General features: G+C 33.1%; 8 protein-coding genes and 1 non-coding gene across 9 annotated transcripts; 7 read left to right on the top strand and 2 right to left on the bottom strand.

Annotated features, from left to right (window-relative positions):
• Positions 1 to 104: 104 nt before the first annotated feature.
• Positions 105 to 902, top strand: RVS161 (amphiphysin-like protein; the record flags this gene model as incomplete). Its single annotated transcript, XM_020222251.1, has 1 exon — positions 105 to 902. The coding sequence occupies one exon, from the start codon at positions 105 to 107 to the stop codon at positions 900 to 902; it is 798 nt and encodes a 265-aa protein (XP_020077328.1).
• Positions 903 to 1,223: 321 nt separating this feature from the next.
• On the bottom strand, positions 1,224 to 2,018 carry HYPBUDRAFT_152837 (uncharacterized protein). The gene has a single exon (XM_020221223.1). It carries the CDS (start codon positions 1,837 to 1,839, stop codon positions 1,657 to 1,659), a length of 183 nt encoding a protein of 60 aa, XP_020077327.1. The 5' UTR covers positions 1,840 to 2,018; the 3' UTR covers positions 1,224 to 1,656.
• Positions 2,019 to 2,331: 313 nt separating this feature from the next.
• HYPBUDRAFT_156903 (uncharacterized protein) lies at positions 2,332 to 6,429 on the top strand (the record flags this gene model as incomplete). Its single annotated transcript, XM_020222250.1, has 2 exons — positions 2,332 to 3,547; positions 3,647 to 6,429. The coding sequence occupies 2 exons, from the start codon at positions 2,332 to 2,334 to the stop codon at positions 6,427 to 6,429; spliced, it is 3,999 nt and encodes a 1,332-aa protein (XP_020077326.1).
• Positions 6,430 to 6,523: 94 nt separating this feature from the next.
• Positions 6,524 to 7,343, top strand: HYPBUDRAFT_138656 (HIG1 domain-containing protein; the record flags this gene model as incomplete). Its single annotated transcript, XM_020219686.1, has 1 exon — positions 6,524 to 7,343. The coding sequence occupies exon 1, from the start codon at positions 6,729 to 6,731 to the stop codon at positions 7,341 to 7,343; it is 615 nt and encodes a 204-aa protein (XP_020077325.1). The 5' UTR covers positions 6,524 to 6,728.
• Positions 7,344 to 7,749: 406 nt separating this feature from the next.
• On the bottom strand, positions 7,750 to 8,841 carry HYPBUDRAFT_156901 (Clavaminate synthase-like protein; the record flags this gene model as incomplete). The annotated part of the gene is made up of 1 exon (XM_020222249.1): positions 7,750 to 8,841. The coding sequence occupies one exon, from the start codon at positions 8,839 to 8,841 to the stop codon at positions 7,750 to 7,752; it is 1,092 nt and encodes a 363-aa protein (XP_020077324.1).
• Positions 8,842 to 9,309: 468 nt separating this feature from the next.
• Positions 9,310 to 10,854, top strand: HYPBUDRAFT_156900 (MFS general substrate transporter; the record flags this gene model as incomplete). The annotated part of the gene is made up of 2 exons (XM_020222248.1): positions 9,310 to 9,345; positions 9,415 to 10,854. 2 exons carry the CDS (start codon positions 9,310 to 9,312, stop codon positions 10,852 to 10,854), a joined length of 1,476 nt encoding a protein of 491 aa, XP_020077323.1.
• A 328-nt stretch (positions 10,855 to 11,182) lies between these two features.
• HYPBUDRAFT_t86 lies at positions 11,183 to 11,264 on the top strand. Its single transcript has one exon. It is a non-coding gene; the product is annotated as a tRNA-Ser (tRNA).
• A 387-nt stretch (positions 11,265 to 11,651) lies between these two features.
• Positions 11,652 to 13,708, top strand: ARX1 (putative hydrolase). Its single transcript, XM_020223032.1, has one exon. It carries the CDS (start codon positions 11,727 to 11,729, stop codon positions 13,458 to 13,460), a length of 1,734 nt encoding a protein of 577 aa, XP_020077322.1. The 5' UTR covers positions 11,652 to 11,726; the 3' UTR covers positions 13,461 to 13,708.
• Positions 13,709 to 14,773: 1,065 nt separating this feature from the next.
• On the top strand, positions 14,774 to 15,538 carry BMH1 (14-3-3 family protein; the record flags this gene model as incomplete). The annotated part of the gene is made up of 1 exon (XM_020218577.1): positions 14,774 to 15,538. The coding sequence occupies one exon, from the start codon at positions 14,774 to 14,776 to the stop codon at positions 15,536 to 15,538; it is 765 nt and encodes a 254-aa protein (XP_020077321.1).
• Between the last annotated feature and the right edge of the window lie 375 nt (positions 15,539 to 15,913).

Here is a 15,913-nt window from a genome sequence, read left to right as displayed (position 1 = left end):
AAAAAATATAGAGATAATTTCACATTGACCATTTGGTATTTCAATCCATAGAGTTCATTACAAAGAACACCAATTGACAATCTGGTAATAGCTACGTCTTTAAAATGTCCTGGGAAGGGTTTAAAAAAGCAGTCAGTAGGGCCGGAGCCTCGGTAGCCGTTAAGGAAGTTGATAAGACTATTGATAAAGATTTTGATGTTGAAGAAAGAAGATATAAAACATTAAAGACCAACGGACTTAGTATCCAAACTGCCACCAAGGGATATTTGGATTCCGTGAGAGCAGTTACTGCATCCCAAGTTACCATTGCGGAGATTGTATCCAATTTGTATGAAGAGGCCAAACAAGGAGCCAGTGTATATTCGGACGTCGGGGGATACTATTTACAAGCAGTCCGGGACTTTGATGAAGAGACGGTTAAACAAATAGACGGACCATTCAGAGAAACCATATTAGATCCCGTTACTAAATTTAGTGGATATTTTAACGAAATTGATGATGCTATCAAAAAGAGAAGTCATAAAAAAATCGATTATGATCTGTGTAAAGCTAAAGTACGTAAGTTAATTGATAAACCAGCAAAAGATGCCGGTAAATTACCTAGGGCCGAAAAAGAATTAGCGGTTGCCAAAGACATTTTTGAAGATTTAAATGAACAATTAAAAGCCGAATTACCAGAATTAATTAAATTAAGAGTACCATATTATGATCCATCATTTGAGGCTTTAGTTAAAATTCAAATGAAATTTTGTACCGAAGGTTATTCAAGATTAGCACAAGTCCAACAATTTTTAGAGCAAAGTTCAAGAGACGAATACGCCAATGGTTTACTAGATGGGAAAATTGATGATCTTTTGGTGCAAATGAATGGTTTGAGCATTGCAACTTTAGGTCATAAGTAATTGTTTTTCATCATGCTACTAATATATCTATTTAATAATTTTACTTGTAGTATCACGTTTCATCGAAATAATCATGTTACCTAATCTCTCCCGTATGGCAATAGTCTGATGATCTACTTCTGGGTCTTTCTGGTGTCTTCTTATCACCGGCACATGCGGTCTCGGTCTCGGCCAATCACTGGCATATCGACGTAGTATATAAAGCCCCCTGCTGGGGTTTGATAACTGTTTTAAATCATTTTAGCCATTCAAACGTTCGTAAATCCGTTTTCGTTCTGCTGAGAGTGTCTTTTTTTTTTTAACCGAAGAAAATTAACGTGTGAATTTAATTTGGTTTTCTGTCAAAATCTGAGAATTGGACTTTTTTATTTTTTTCTTTGTTTGGTTAAGCTTCTGTTAGCTTTTTTTTTGCGATTCGATCAATCACTTTCTTCTTTGCTTTAGAATCTTCTTCTTTTTGCCAAAAAAGCTACCAGTTCCATTGGTTATTGGTGTTGGATACTGTGGGTTGTCACTGTTAGTACGTGTTACCTTTTATTTTAGCTTTGTCTTTAGGTGCTGCTAGATCTTGCAAGTTTATTCCAGTTGCAGTGCGCTAAAAGACAATTTAGCCGCTGACTACAATTAGATACTTTTATCACCTGCTTGGTTTTTGCAATTTATTGGACGTAAGCTGCCCTTGTGTACTTTGCTGCTTGCTCGGGTTATAGACCATTGGACTTCGTATTAAATTGAATCCCTTTGAGTAGCGGGTCTACGGTGTTTGGTACACTTTGTTGGCTCGGATTTGATTGGACTTTTTGGGCCGTACCTCTCGGTGCTTCTCGTTTTTATTTTTTTTTTGCTTTTTGTTCTTTTGGTATTTTGGTTTTTTTTCAGCTCTCACATATTTATTGGGAACAATCAAAACGAACAAAGAGCAGACAAGACTATCCATTGTGTGCTTTTGGTTTAGTTAAGCGGGTGTGAATTTTTTTGTGCTGCTTTTCGAAAACTAATTTTGTAAGAGTCTGTCTTACCTTTTTTTTTTCTCTTTCTACTTTTTGTTACTTGTCAATTCTCTTTGGGGTTTTGATTTACCGCTCTTCCAAACTTTTGGTTACTGTCTTGACTGGTATTGAAGACACTTCTTTTTTTTTCAATCTACTTTACCAGGCTTATTTTTGTCTTTTCCCCTTTTTATTCTATCTTCTTTTTTGTTTTTGATCAATTCTTTTTTTTTTTTGTTTTTTTGATTTAATTTTTTTTTTTTCTTTCATTTCTTTGTCTGATACTCTTCACCTACGTTTCTGATCGCATTTCCCATATTCAATCCTTATAAACCAATTGGTACCTTAAGCCAATTATTTTTTCCAGTCATTTTGTCATAAAAAAGAAAGAAAAACAAAACAACCATATTAGTCGATTTGCCATTTTAAAGATATCCAATATGAAGATTCCGTTTCTGGATAGATTTTCACAGTCTAAGCCAAATTCGAAAGACTTTTATCAAAATATAAGTTCAAGACCTTATCCCAAATTAATTATTAAATTTATCACCTTCCTACTAACTCACCCAAAAACAATAATACTGGTTCCTGCCTTATTGGTGTTTATCCTTTCGTATAACGTGGTTTATGATTTTACTGTAAAAAAAATTAATGGTGAGTTTGCTAACTACTTTGGTGATTTTTCAATAAATCCTTTAATTGATCATCATCTATATAATAATCAGTTGTATCAAAATAGTCTATCTTCAACTTTATCAAATATTAATCATGGAGTCACTGATTTATCAAATGTATCATTATCTAAAGTCGTATTAGCAAGTAACGATCTTCACGACTTCAATGTCTTGGGATTTGATTTTTTGAATAAAACAAATTATTTAACTCATAATTTATCGAATTCAATACCGAGTAATCCCATAATAATCTCCCCAATTTCGTTAGCCAATATTAACTTTAATTTATTATCCAACATTACTCTAAATGATTTTCAAAAATCAAAAATTGAAAGATATTTTTTAAAATATTTAAATTTTAATCAAAATAGTCAGTTCATTTCCTTGTTTTTCGATAACATATTTAAGTATAATCACTTTATCGAAAAGTGTCAATTATTAAATCTCTATATCATTCATGATTCAAATATTGATTTACATCATTACATCCCTTCATTATCCTTGGATTTCATTAAATTCGTTGATTTATCATCCACCTCTTCATCATTGAGTGTAAAAGATTTTGTTCAATATTATCTCATCCAAAATAATTTACATACTTCAGCAAAAATATTTATGAAATTTGTTAATGGTTTACAAATTTCTGCTATAATTGTCTTTATTGGCTACATATTTTTATCAATATCAAACCAACATAAAATAAGATCGAATTTTGGTCTAGTATTTGGTTGGTTACTAGAAATTATCATAAGTGCAACTGCTTCAATCAACTTGATTAGCTATATCCATAATTATAAATCTTGGAGACTAATATTTGATCCTTCAACTTTTTTCACTAAAGCTGGCTTTATTTTTAGTATTATGGTTTTAAGTTCAAGAACTTTAACCAGAATAATTAATGATATAGCAGGTGATAACTCTTTTGAATCAAATAATGATATCCATAAAAGATTGTTCAAATTTTATGTTGGTATTAATACTAGTACGAAGAACTCCACTAAAATATTACAGATATTTGATTGTGTTTTCAGAATTATAGGTATTGATTTATACAAATTTTACATCCCAAATATTTCGAAAGTTTTATGCTTTAATTTAGTTGGAATTATGTCAATTAATTTCATTGGCACTATCCTTTTCCAAGTTTATTTTGACGGTAATTTCATGCAATATATATCTATGAGATTATTTAGATTTGTGGAAGCAGTTATTTTCGCCTTATTTATCGATCATTTTCTACAAATGACTTATCTTGTGGGTATTATAACTGTTGATTTAAATCGTTATGAACTAAAAGATTTGTTAGATCAACAAACAAATGAATCAGATGAATCTTTGCCAATTGCTCATGAAGTGAACTTTTTCTCATCACTATTACTAAAATTGTCCAGTCCAATAAATTCAAGACCTGACAGGTCTTCCATTAGATATAGATTAGGTCAATATTTACTCAAAGTTCGACCTTCTAGCTCAATCACTTTCTGGTTTATACTATTCCCGTTATTCCAATTACTTCATTTTCTAGTAATCATTACAAATTGGGTAATTCTAATTCCGTATAACTTGATCAATGATCCAAATTCAATTATTCATATTGGTTTCAGAAATATAATTGTTAATAAAACTGATATACTTTATTACCTGGAACTATTCTCAATTGTTTTGCTCATAATAGCGATTTCTCAATTGATTTTCAAATTAGCACATTATAAGTATAATGATGAATTGACAAAGTTAGATGATGATAAAAAATTAAAATCTAACTCTCGTGAAAGTTTAACAACTTCTGATTTTGAATTGAATGATGAAACTAAATTTTTCAAATCAATTGATTTGAAAAACGGTCATGATCTTGATGTTTTGAAAATCAACACTAATTCTGTTACCTCCTTTTTAGCCTCAATTGGCTTAGATCATAAAATCTTGATTTGGAGTCCCTTAAGTACATCTGATGATTCAAAACCAATCAATTTATCATCAACAAATAATGATGGTAAAGAACTTTGGCCTATAAATCACATCAATATAAGTAACGATGGGAACTTTATTGTTTTGATTAACTTCAAATATGGTATGATAAAATGTTTTGAAAGGGACGCATTGAAATTCATTTGGGAACATAAATTACCCAATGATATACTATCCAAATTTAAAGATAACAAACTAAAAATTTTGGAATCTTTCTTCAGAAAGAAAACTGTTCCAGGTTTTTTAACTAGAAAAATCCTACAAAAGAAAAAAGCTTTACAAAAGAGCCAAGGTTTACTTGGTAGGAGTAGAAGAGGGAGTGATACTTCAATAATTTCATTTGGATCCACCATAAATGCTAACTTCCCTCCACCGTTAGCATCTTTGAAGAAAACACAGGATGATAATATCAGCAAAGAAATTCAAGAGCTAGAGAAATCTCTTAATAAAGAAGAATATACTATTGTTCTATCCACTGGGGAATTGATCACTTTTTCATGTCTGGATGGCTCCATGAATACATCAAATATCATTGAAGATATATACGGTGATGCTGAAAATCTATTCATCAATTCTGCTGCAAAGATCTCTACTTCGAGAGTCAGTGATCGAATTGTTTGCAATATAAGCAACATTGATATTTGTGTGGCTACCGTCATCAATAATAGCTGGAAATTTAGAAAATTACCAGTTCAAGATGATTTTTATAACAAAGGTTTGAAAGTTGCAACCCCATTAACATTATCATTAAATACGATTGATAACCATGAGTTCAAGTCTAAATATGATGAAAGGGAGCAACAAAAAACACGGCCAGAACCAGAACAAAGTACAGTAAAGGAGAAGAAGTATCAACAAATCAATAGACCGGTTGTTCTTCCTATTGAGTTTGTTGGTATGTTTTTAAGAGTAATTGATTTAACGGCCCAATTAATTGACGCTCAAACCGGGGTAATTTTGAAAACATTTAATATTGGTCATTTCAAGCCATCTTCATTGAAAGTATCACATTCAGAACCTACTCATTGTAAATTTTGTGGTTGTGCCTCAATTCAATCATTCTCTATAGTTTACGAAGATTTTTATGATAAAACAATTATCATTCATAGTTTCAGGCTCAAGGCCAAGAGATCAAAGAATAATATTTGTCTTAGAGTTGAGAGAGATCCAAGAGAAATTAGATGTTTGGGTTTCAATGCAGTAACTGAAACTCAATATTGGTATGAAAACATTGAGTCGTGGGCTTTAACCGATGTTAATTTAATAGTTGCCTTCAGAAGGAAGAATCACGATCCAAATAGTGATAGTGAAGAAGATATTGAAACTTTGGATAACAATTTGTCTACCGCTTCTAAACCAAATATTAAAAGTTTGATAGAACATAGTGGTTTGAGTTCATTACGTTCTAGAAAAACCGGATTCAGCAGTCGTGAATTATTTTCAAAATCTTTCAAGTCAATTCTGGAAGAACATAAAAATAAAGCGTCCAAGTCATTGAATGATATTTGGGAAAGTTTTGTTATAACTGTTGCAAATGGAAAAGTTATCAATTATAAGATTCCAGAACTCAGTAAGGATAATAGTCAATTGATTACCAATAGAATCAATTCCATCTCAAAGTATGGTTTCAAAGCAGTTGCTGTCAGTTTTGGTAACCTTATTAAGATCCTTTATCTTGGTAATGATAAATTGATTGAAAATGAATTGTATTATTCTGGAACTAACACCACTATGGGTGATGTCTTTAACGATCGGTCTGCAAACGAGAAATCCGACAACAATTTATCGGTCACCTCGAATCCTGCTGCTACAAACATGAACGAGTTGCTATTCATTAATAAGAGGCGTAGAATAAGAGAAAAACATCTGAAACATTCGACCGTAACGAAAGAATAATTAATGTTTCAACCAACATGTCATTTGTATAAATAAATATTTATCAAGAGCTTTGAATATGTAGAAAATCGTTTCTTTTTGCGGCCTTTTCTTCTTTGCTACCTCTCGCTTTTTGGCGCGGATATTGTCGTATTTCTAAACCGGTAGTGTACGGGTGGGTACGGATGAGGTCATTATGACGGGGTTTGAAACTCATCTCTAAGAGTATATAAGTAAAGGCATATTCTCTGAATGCAGCGAAAACTCGTTCAAATCACTATTATTCACCTTTTTATATTAACTTTTAACACTATTGCAAGATGAAAATCATTGACGAAGAAGAGAAAAATGCCTCCATTAACAACATGCTTATTGAAGCAGCCAAAGGGATCACCGTTGGTTTAGGTGTTAGTTACGGTCTTTATAGATTTATTCGTTATAGATACCCTGTTGGATATACCAAATTCAGTACTTCTGTCAAAGCATCCATTTGGGCAATGCCTACCATTTCCTTGGGTGCTTTCTTTGCCGATGAAGGTACTGTTAAATTTTCCGAAAAAAATACCCGATCAGATTATTTGGAAAGATTAGAAAAAGAAAAATTGGAATCTTATAAGAACTTATCAACTACTGACCAGGTATTATCTAAATTAAATGAGCATAAATATAAAATCATTGTTGGTTCATGGGCAGCATCATTATGGGGATCATGGAAAATAGTTAATAAGGATAAGTACATGACTACAGCACAAAAAGCAGTTCAAGCAAGAGTTTACGCCCAAGCAATTACTGTTGTTTTACTATTAGGTACCATTTTACTTTCAATGCATGAAGAAAAAATCAATAAAGGAAAACCTGCTCCAGTTCCCGAATGGAAGAGGTTCCTTGATGAACAAGAAGCTAAAAAAAAACAAGACCAACAAATACAGCATTAGACCTGCTATAGACGCTTACATAGCATTCATGATGGATATGACCTATTTTTTATTACGTATAACTCATTTACATAAAGGGGACTAATATAAACTTTTAATTTGATTCATTTGTAATTTCTATTCATTTGTAATTTGTATAGTGTTCATTTGTAATTTGTACAGTGTGGAATGTTGCAAAAAAAAAAAAGTACATCTGTCCCAACAAAACTAATTTTTCAAACCCCTGGTGCGAAAATCATGCCATACTAAACTTTTTTTGCAATAATTCAAAAGAAAAGAGATGTATAGCGATTTGACTACATGGTTGGGAAGTATAAGAGTACACACATTGATAATATTAAGCACATATCCTAGTGGAAAATGTTAATAATTAGAAGAAAGCCATACGACGGTAAAGGCAACAAAGCTAATCAAACCCGTCTTTGATTTCAAAAGCACCAAGTCTAAATGTAGCATTCTCCCTTTTCAAATAGTCTTTACGATCATGATAGTCTTTTACACGGCCCCTCACATAATCAGTTCCACTTACAGGATCAATATCTTCGTATAACCCTAATTTTTTGAGTAAAGGAGAAGGGGCTATACTGATATCGACATCACCAGGTCTAACAAAATAAAAAGTTCCTATACGAGGAGCATTTATTTGATCATTAGGGGGACGAATGACGCGATGGATCGTCAGTTTGAAGTATCCACCACTCCAAAACAGAAGAGTGTCACCGATATTACAAATCAAACCTTGATCCACGGGTTTAACGTATTTCCAGCTACCATCGGATAATCTAATTTGAAGTCCTGCCACAACTTGATTATATAACAATGTCAAACTACCAAAGTCAGTATGGCCCCTAGCCCAGATCCTTTCCACTTGCTCATCATCTTCTATAGAGCGAGGATGATACCTCATATAACGAAGGTGGTCGTCGCTAGCTAAGTCATAAGCATGGCGATCAGCAAAATAATTCTCTGGTAATTCAAGAATAATGGCAAACAACACGAGTAATTTTCTAGCAACTTCAAAAGCTTTTCTAGATAATATTTCCAATTCCTCACGATGCTCTTGAATGAATGGTTGTTTGAAATACTCATCGTACTTATGGTCGCTTGTAAATTTGGCAATATTTAAGGTCTCGACATTATCTCTTACATCAGTATCGAAAACTTTTTTATTTCCTTTGATTTTATAACCAAAATAATTGCCTTTCTCAAATTGAACTTCCTGTGCTTTTTTCTCTTCCAAAGTATAATCTTCAAAGAAATGTTGACCTAAAGCATACTGGTGGTTAAACTCTTCCTTACTTATTCCATGGCCAACAACTGCCCAAAACCCATCTTTTTCAACCGCTTGCTTTAATTCATTGGCAAGCTCTTGCTTACCACCTGGTTGGTCAAACTTACCAATGTCAACTGTTGTCAATTCTGCCCAATCCAAATCTTCTTGGGTCTCTTGTGGTGCAACCCATTCTTTAGGTTGTGGTCTTATCGTAGCAACCGTCATTTTTGATTAGTTAACTTTTCGGCAGTCTATTCGACAATTAATCAACTTTTTATATAAATTATGAACCTTTTTCCAGTAAAGCTCAACATTCATCCCTTGAATTTGCAATACCATTCAATGGCTCGGCTCGGAGAAGTCTCCGTTATCATTAATAAAGTGCTGTAGTGTTCTAAATCAGTCCAACATGATCTCCGAAACTGTGGTGGCTTCGGTTTAATGTACCCGTTTCCCTTTTTGGAACTAATTGCGAAAAACTAAAAGATCCACCAAATTTGCAATGTTGCTAAAATTTAGTGATAATGGTCCGGAGAGATTTATTTGTCAATTGTTTTGATGTAACAAGATGCCACATCAGATTCTTGGGCTAATAATGTATTACAGTTTGTACATTTCCACAAATGATATTATATAATAGATCAAATCCCTCTATTTTAAATTTTATTGATTCTTTTGAGTTTGGGTTTAAATATGAGCTCAAACAGTTTAAGCCGTCAGGAAGATTCCGTAGGGAACATTTTTCGCAAGTTTGATCCATCATTGAAAAAAGATCAAAGTGTCACTGTTAGCCTTGAGGAAAATGATTGGGAATCGGATAATGAAGAGCAAGAGGAAGAGTATCACAAAATTCTTAGAAAAGTTGATTTAAGACTTCTTGTCCCGTATTCATTTGCATATGTGTTCACTCAAATTAATAAGAACAATATTTCCAATGTTGCAATTCTAAATCAGGAAACTGGGAATAATATCAGACACGAGTTGGGAGATTTAACATCTGAACAGTGGGCATGGTGTATTAGTATTTTTTATTATCCATATCTTTTCTTTGAAGCTATTTTAACCCTTTGCATGAAATTGGTTGGACCTAGACCATGGCAATCAAGAATCATGCTTACCTGGGGTGGGTTCTCAATGTTACAGGCAGCAACAAAACCAAAAGCTTCCGAGCTCCCTAACACAAGTAAAGGATACGGTCTGTTATTAGCTGTTCGTTTTTTTTTGGGGCTATCTGAAGCTCTGTTCTTCACATCCGTCCTTTATCACTATAGCTATTGGGTTCCGGCAAGATTATTGAGCCAAAGAACGGCGATCTTTTATTCTTGGGGGATGCTAAGTGGAGCAGTTAGTGGGATTTTGGCGTATGGTATATCATTCTTGAATCAAAAGGGAGTCGCTGGACATGAATTGAGCGGCTGGCAATACGTTTTCTTATTTGAAGGAATACCAACAATTCTAATTGGTATTTATCTGATTTTTTTTTTGCCAAATTATATCCCCGAATCAAAATTTTTAACCGGGGACCAAAAACAATTATTATTGAAGAAACTCCAGAAAACGGCCCCCAAAAAAGACGATAAGACTTTTTCATGGAGCGATATTAAACTGCTTTTGAAACAGTCTCATTTTTACTCATTCACAGGGATTTGGCTATTCCAGGGAATTGGAGGTTGGGGAATTAGTTATTCCTTACCTACTGTTATCTATGACTTGGGCTTTACTGGTACTGCCGAAACCCAATTACTTAGTATGCCTCCTTCCATTGCAGGATTCATACTATTGAATATATTAGGGTTCTTGCTTCAAAGACAGTATATCAAAGTCTTTCCAGTAGCCTTTGTTATGACTGTTTTGCAAATTGGTTGTTATATTGTCTTGATCAGTACTAAAAATAATGCTGCCAAATACAGTATGCTTATTATTGCAACCGCAATTTCAAATTCTTTATACCCAGTTCTTTGGCCTGATAGAATAAGAGTTGCGAAAGGAGCTAGTTCAGGAACAGGATTAGCTATTGGATTCACCAATTCTATTACACAACTCAGTGGAATATTAGGAGGCCAGATTTATCAGTCTAAGTTTGGGCCTTTATATAGAGTAAGTTATGCGATTTCCATTGTCTTTTGTGTTTTGTCTTGTCTATCAGTTGCTTTAACATGGTACTTGGTTGTAAGAGATGGTTTATTAGAGACAGAAGGAGCAGAAAAAGATGAAGGAGTAGCAGTAAAAAGTGGTTGAAGGGGATGTAGGTTTTCAATGTATATATCAAAATGACTAGGATATTCTTTTCTCTTGTGTAATCAATAGTTATGTACAAATTAAACTTTTGGTAGAATTTACTATAAATTTTGGCATGAAATCGACAAATATCTACCAAAATAAACTTGGGTGTATATTCTCCAAGAATTTGATATACTTCGAGTTTGTTTGTACCACAGGAGCAACGGTTCCGACTCCCCTCTTGCTAAATGTCTTAAATATTCCAATTTAAGTTTTTGAATACTTTAAATCCAATTTGTGTTTGGTGTTTTCACAAAAAAGTCGAGTGTTCCGGAGTTCATCTGAAGGCAGCTTGTCCGAGTGGTTAAGGAGAAAGATTAGAAATCTTTTGGGCTTTGCCCGCGCAGGTTCGAATCCTGCAGCTGTCGTTATATTTTTGTATATGCTCTTGTAGCCATGTTAATGGTGGGTCAAAGCTGGAGTGTTTTTTTGTAACTGGAAGTATCGTGTAAAGATGGTTCAATGCCAGAGATCTTAGTGTAATTGTGGGGAGAAGGTCAATTTTCTTTCAGGTTCGCATTTTTACATTCTCAAATTGAGAAAGCTGCCCGCCTCCTCGTTTCTTTGGCTTGGTCTACATAGACAGGATTAGTGGGTGGATTAATAGAATAAAGGGGAATGAAAAGGAAATGATTGCAAAACCTACCAGTGTAAAGAGCGCATTTGATGGTTTTTTTTTTTTTTTTGTTTTGTGAGAAAAATTTTTTTTTTTTTTCCTCAAAAATAATCTCTTCTCATCTCTCATCGCACCCAAAGTGAAAAAAAAAAGAGACATTGGTTTTAAAGTCTTTTCAATAAATCTTCTTTATCACGTTAGATAATATACCACCATGCAGTTAGCTGTTCACCAGGACGATGCCAACATTTTGTTGAAGGAAAGAAACAATTTGACCGAGTCGACCTTAGATAAATACAGAACTGCCGGACAAATTGCCCAAACTGGATTAAAATATGTTATTTCATTAATTAATGATTCATATCATTTAGGAAAAGTTGATAGACCATACAGTGTACAAGAGTTATGTATCTTAGGGGATTCCATGATACATAAGTTATTGAGTAAAGTTTATGCAAATACTGAAAAAGTTAGAGAAAAAGGGATTGCGATGCCGGTCAATATTGATGTTAATGAATTTGTTAATGGATTTTCACCAGAACTTGATGATAATAATGATTATACCTTCAAGCAAGGAGACACTGTTACTATTACCTTGGGTGTTCAAATCGATGGGTATACTGCCAATATATCACATACTATTGTGATCTATCCACCAGGGGTTGAAATTGAAGGAGAATTGAAACCAAGTGGACCATTATTAGGACCAGAGGCTGATTCTATGATTGCCAGTAATATTGCCAACGAAGCGGTTGTTGCCTTATTAGGATTAAGTTTAACTCCAGAAAAATTAAGTAATTTACCATTACAAGCCATTGGAGGAAATGACAAGGTGATTAGTGGTAAAATGATAAGAAATTTAGTTAATTCAATTGCTGAGTCATTTAATTGTGTTGTTGTACCAGGATCTAAGGTGAGAAGAGTGCGTAGATTTTTAGCAGGACAAGCTGAAGGGATAGTTGCCGAAACTGATTTTAAAGGGGTTGTTTGGGATGAATCTGATCAAGAAACCAATTTAATGAAGAGAAGTTCAAATGATACTGAATTAATCACTCAAGAAGATGCACGTAAAAGTGGGAACATTAGTAATAATTCCAGTGCAATTCCAAGTGATGAATTTATTATAAGTGCTGATGAAGTTTATAATATTGATATTAAAATGACTTCAATTAATAAATTTGAAAAAGAAGTTGGGTTAATTACATTGAAAGAAATTGATGAATTTAGTGGGAAAAATAATCAAAAAGATGAATTTATTAGTAAATCAACAATTTTCATAAGAGATTTTGCAATCACTCATCAATTAAAATTGAAAAGTTCTCGTAAATTATTAGGTCATATCGATAAAACATATTCAGTTTATCCTTTCAAATTATCTCACACCTGTGAATCCTTCCCAATTAAATTTAATGATAACATTTTCCAACAATTAGATAAAATAAAGAACGAATTGAAAACCAATAAATTAGGTTTAAGTGAATTAAGCAATAGATATTTAGTTAGGGGTAAACCAATTCAAACCACCCAATTTTTACCTTTAGAAATCATTTTGAAAAGTGCTAATCCAACCGGTAGACATGGTATTGATTCAAATAAACCAGTGTTACCAGGTATGGAAATCCCATTACCTCAATTAGGAATCTCTTCATTAAAATTGAAATCTTTATTGAAACATTCAAAACCAGTTGGTGGTGTTTCCCGAGAATCCACCACCGTGGTTTTAAATTCAAATAATCAAGAAGTCATTAGATTAACCGGTGGTAATAAAACCGTTAATCCAAGTTGGACTCATTCTAATTTCCAATTGAATGACTCCATTAGTCAATTTGTTAATCAATTAAGTGATTTAACCCAAGACTCAAGATTCGGCATCAAAATTAAAGAAGTCCAGCCTTTGAAAATCAATAACGAAGTCTTAAAAATTGAAGATTCAATGCAATTAGATTAGTCTGCAAAATAATATATATCTCTCTTTGTATACCGGCCAGTGTAGCGGTACGGAGGCAGCACCGGTGGGAGGAGGTACGGATGGGTGTCGGGTGGGATTTCCCGATTTGCCACCAGCGCAGTGTTCCTCCCGACACGGGCGGCGTGTCTGAGCTTTGTTCTTTTTGTCTGAATGACAGACAAAAAAACTATTGCTGAACATTAACAGTTCACCCGATTCCGCTAATAAAGAAAACCCACTAACAAAACAAACACTCAAATTTTTTTTTTTTTTTTTCAGTTTTATTTTGTTAGCGTTTTTCGCTGTCTTTTTTTTTCTGTTGTTTTCTTTTCAATTACGCTCTTGTTACTTTGTTAGCCTGAATTTTTTTAACAACTTAATATATAGTTCTTTTGTATTCCTACTTTTTCCCTTTTTTTTCCCTTTCTTTTAGAAATTGATTTTTTTTATCTTTTTTTAATTTATACCTTTCCTTATACTAAACGTATGTATTTCTTGAATTGATTGATGGCTGAAGTTGATTCAGGGTCGGAAAGTGGTTGATTCGACACTTGATTTTCATTTTATTTTATTTTATTTTGTTTTATTTTTTTTTTTTTTTTTTTTGACTTTTCACCGTTCTCTATTTCTCTTTGAAAGAATCCGCTGTTTGACCGTTATTGAAGGATTGATTGATTGTCCATCCATGATATGTTCTCGAGTTGACGTGTTTGTGGGTGGTTTTCCCGTGCCACCATCAATTGACTGCACGAACACTTCCGATGTGTGCTTGTCTACCTGATCACTTGTTTACTGTTTGATGGGTACTTGTTTACCTGAATATTTGATGTTTCACTGATTTGCTTGATGTTTTACTGATTTGCTTGATGTTTACTTTCGATGAATTGATGTTTACTTTCGATGAATTGATGTTTACTCTCTGAATCGATGTTTACTCTTGATGAATCATTGGTGGTGGCAAGGGTTCAAATGATTCGATACAACCATAAAAGATTGACAAGAGGAAGTGCAAGACGTATACGAGGCGTGTACCAAGGACCAGCTACAATGATTAAATGTACCCGGTACATGGTGATGCAAGGTAAAGTTGATAGCATACAATGGCCAAATGTTTGGGTGTTTAAGGGTGGTGAGAACAAATGTACTTTTTCTTCTAAATTTGCTTTTTTACTCTAAGTGTTTTTTTTTTTTTTTTTTATTTTTTTTCCTTTTGCTAAATCTGAGAACTTGAATCAATTACATCAATTTTTTTTTTTTTCAATTTTTCTTTTCTTGTTCAATTACTAACTAATCAATCTAGTATACATAATACAATGCCTGCCTCTCGTGAAGATTCTGTCTATCTTGCCAAATTAGCTGAACAAGCTGAACGTTATGAAGAAATGGTTGAAAATATGAAGGTTGTTGCTTCTTCCGGTCAAGAATTATCGGTTGAAGAACGTAATTTATTATCAGTTGCTTATAAAAATGTGATTGGTGCTAGACGTGCTTCCTGGAGAATTGTTTCATCAATTGAACAAAAAGAAGAAGCTAAAGGTAATGAACAACAAGTTAGTTTAATCCGTGATTATCGTTCTAAAATTGAAGCTGAATTATCTAAAATTTGTGAAGATATTTTATCAGTTTTAACCGATCATTTAATTTCTTCTGCTCAAACTGGTGAATCAAAAGTTTTCTACTATAAAATGAAGGGTGATTATCATCGTTATTTAGCTGAATTTGCCATTAGTGAAAAACGTAAAGATGCCGCTGATTTATCATTAGAAGCTTATAAAGCTGCTTCTGATGTTGCAGTCACTGAATTACCTCCAACTCATCCAATTAGATTAGGTTTAGCCTTAAATTTCTCTGTCTTTTACTATGAAATTTTAAATTCTCCTGATAGAGCTTGTCATTTAGCTAAACAAGCTTTTGATGATGCAGTTGCTGATTTAGAAACTTTATCTGAAGATTCTTATAAAGATTCTACATTAATTATGCAATTATTAAGAGATAATTTAACTTTATGGACTGATTTATCTGAAGCTCCAGCTCAATCTGAAGAACAACCAGCTGAATCAAAACAAGATGAAGAATAGATTAATCATTAACCCCCATCCAGTCCCGCCTACAAGTCCTTATATCATATTGTTTTTATTCCTTTTCCTTTTTCACTTGCCAGTTTTATCTTTTTTTTTTTTTTTTTTCTTTAGTATATTATTTGTGTTGATTAAATAAAATGTTTTTTATTATTGTTCAAATTTACCAAAGTATATATAAAATGGCAATATACTAAAGGGAAGAAAAAAAATCAAATGTCTATGTATTATTTATTTTTTTTCTCTACTTAATAAGAATTGAGAATTGAACTAATAATCCGAGTATTTATCCACTGTAAAACCCGACACTGTATTTTTTCACCCAATCTACCGTCTTCTTTTTTCACAAATTATTATATTCTCTCTTCTATCTCT

The sequence above is a fragment of the Hyphopichia burtonii genome (genome assembly GCF_001661395.1).
Source record: "Hyphopichia burtonii NRRL Y-1933 unplaced genomic scaffold HYPBUscaffold_3, whole genome shotgun sequence".
In the NCBI taxonomy this organism is placed as follows: domain Eukaryota; kingdom Fungi; phylum Ascomycota; class Pichiomycetes; order Serinales; family Debaryomycetaceae; genus Hyphopichia; species Hyphopichia burtonii.
Note: the sequence above shows the minus strand (reverse complement) of the source record. Positions and strands in the feature narration are given on the sequence as shown.